At 43.2% G+C, this 2,331-nt stretch overlaps 1 protein-coding gene across 1 annotated transcript; it reads left to right on the top strand.

Annotated features, from left to right (window-relative positions):
• The first annotated feature begins 517 nt into the window (after positions 1-517).
• Positions 518-1,174, top strand: LOC147429355 (uncharacterized). Its single transcript, XM_086495266.1, has one exon. It carries the CDS (start codon positions 539-541, stop codon positions 965-967), a length of 429 nt encoding a protein of 142 aa, XP_086351392.1. The 5' UTR covers positions 518-538; the 3' UTR covers positions 968-1,174.
• The last annotated feature ends 1,157 nt before the right edge of the window (positions 1,175-2,331 follow it).

Raw genomic sequence — 2,331 nt, 5'->3', positions numbered from 1 at the left:
TAGACAAGTGTGGAATTGGCAAGAAAGCACCGAGAAGGGAGATTGAATAGGCATAGACATGCGAGAAGGCCGGAGAGTGAGTGGCAATACACGAGGATGGAGTCACAAGCATGCAAGGAAGCCTCCACAATGGTTATGCATATGTGCGATAGGACAAGCAACCACAGGTGCTAATCTGAGTGGTTAGAGCCTGTAGGGAAGAGTTCCAAACTTGTGTGACGTATTTTAATGTTGGATTGTGAAGCCATCGAGACTCGAATGAATGTAAATAAACAGACAGCACGTTCCGATCAAGTAGCCTTCCGCGCATTCTCGACTCCATGCAAGGAATGTCTGTTGCTTTGCGTGCACGCAACAGCCAGAGCTACCCCGACGTGCAGGTTGCGGCCACATCGCAAACCAACCAGAAGAGGCGACCGCCCAAACTCGACTGCAGGAGTGGTAGCGACTGCACGGATCACTTGCTAGCTTTGCATTGGATGGCTCTATAAAGGCCACAGGCGCTCATCTCTGTAGCAGATTAAGAGAAGTAGCTGAGATGGCGGTCTTGAAGATGGCAATGGGGGTGCTCCTCCTCATGAGCGCCATGGTGGCTCTGCAGCACGAGGAGCTGCGAGCCTCTGCAGCTGCTACTACTACTTCTGACATCGCTTCTGCTGGTGCTACTTCCTTGTATGGCAAGAAGGGCTACTACAACGATGGACACAAGAATGACACTTACTCTGGCAAGAAGGGCTACTACTACAACAAGAAGGGCTACTACAAAGATGAGCACAACAATGTAACCAGCTACTCTGGCAAGAAGGGCTACTACTACAACAAAAAGGACTACTACAAAGATGTACACAAGAATGACACCTACTTCAGCAAGAAGGGCTACTACTACAACAAGAATGCCACCTACTATGACAAGAAGGACTTCAGCTACAAGGATAAAGACCAGCTACTACGAAAAAGGCTACTATGAGAAGAAGGATAATTATGGAAAGAAGGACCACTCTTATGAGAAGAAAGACTACTAAAAGAGGGTTACTATAGGGCTCTTGGTCCTTTATTATAAGCAGCTTCTACTTGTAACTATGTCCACAATGCCACACTCCTTCATGTCATATCTTGCATCTATCATGTACAGCTCAACATAATATTGGAATACAGCATCGTCTTTTTTGTCCAACATGTGGTAATCCCCCCCCCTTCCTTCCACAACTCTCCCCTCTAGCGGGAACATTATTATGAGAGTACGAGGTCTTTAGTATACATCAATCGATTATTGTGTGCTCTAGATAGGCATTGATGATTTAGTCATTGGTTAGGTCATGCAAGCCAAAAGAGAATAAAAATCTCATCTAGTCTTCACATCTTCTTTTTCATTGATTTTGATGCATTCTTGTGAACATCGCATTGGTAGCAAACAATGATCTTAATCACTCACAACGTAGAGATGTTGTGAGATAGAAATGAAAGTTTAGACATTATGCATGATGTTTTTGGTGGACCTATCCCTACAATCTCTTAGAGCTATGTCATAGTGATACTCTGTTTCATTCATAGAGGCCGATTGCTCTTGGAAGGTGTTGTTGCTTTCTCTAAAGTACAAGGATCATACAAGTGAAGAATGAATGGTACACTAGACTTAAGTATTTGTGCACAAATAGTGATGGAGGGTGAATCCTAGGGTCCTTCATGTCTTATTTGATTTGAAAAGGACTTTTTTTGCATATAATCCTTCATAGAATGGCGTATCTGAGAGGATCAATAGAATTGCTCATGAGGAAGTACCTAGTATATAGTTGGATGGAAGCATGGTAGGTAGGTGTTCCACTTTTTAGTCATAAAAATTAAAGTGGGAGCATTTTATGTGGTCATGTTTTTGAAGGCAAATAGTGTGGCCTAAGTGCAGGGTTCATTTACTTGAATTTCAAATATATTTTCATGGTTTTTTAGGTGCCCACATACACATGTGTGGGCGAGAGGTGACATTGAGTCACAATCAAAGTGCACATTGTCTGCCTCATCCTTCTCATTGTGGAAGAAGAAGCCTATGGTGTGGTGTTATGGAATAGGTTTGGCCCACTCTACTCTTGAGTTGGAAATTAAAGCTTGTTTAAAGTTATCTTGTCCTCAACAGCTTGTGTGTGTGTGTGTGTGTGTGTGTGTGTGTGTGTGTGTGTGTGTGTGTGTGTGTGTGTGTGTGTGTGTGTGTGTGTGTGTGTGTGTGTGTGTGAGAGAGAGAGAGAGAGAGAGATTCATCAGCAATGTTTAGGGTGGAGGTAAGCATGTGTAATAGGTAGATTCCAAAATGATCGTGGAGGATGTTTTCTATCATTGAAT

Source organism: Adiantum capillus-veneris, chromosome 22 (assembly GCF_014529385.1).
Source record: "Adiantum capillus-veneris isolate H3 chromosome 22, ASM1452938v2, whole genome shotgun sequence".
NCBI lineage: Eukaryota > Viridiplantae > Streptophyta > Polypodiopsida > Polypodiales > Pteridaceae > Adiantum > Adiantum capillus-veneris.
Note: the sequence above shows the minus strand (reverse complement) of the source record. Positions and strands in the feature narration are given on the sequence as shown.

Bases quoted from the DNA above. Each gene is read 5' to 3' on its own strand.
- LOC147429355 (XM_086495266.1), top strand. From the start codon at position 539: ATGGCGGTCTTGAAGATGGCAATGGGGGTGCTCCTCCTCATGAGCGCC.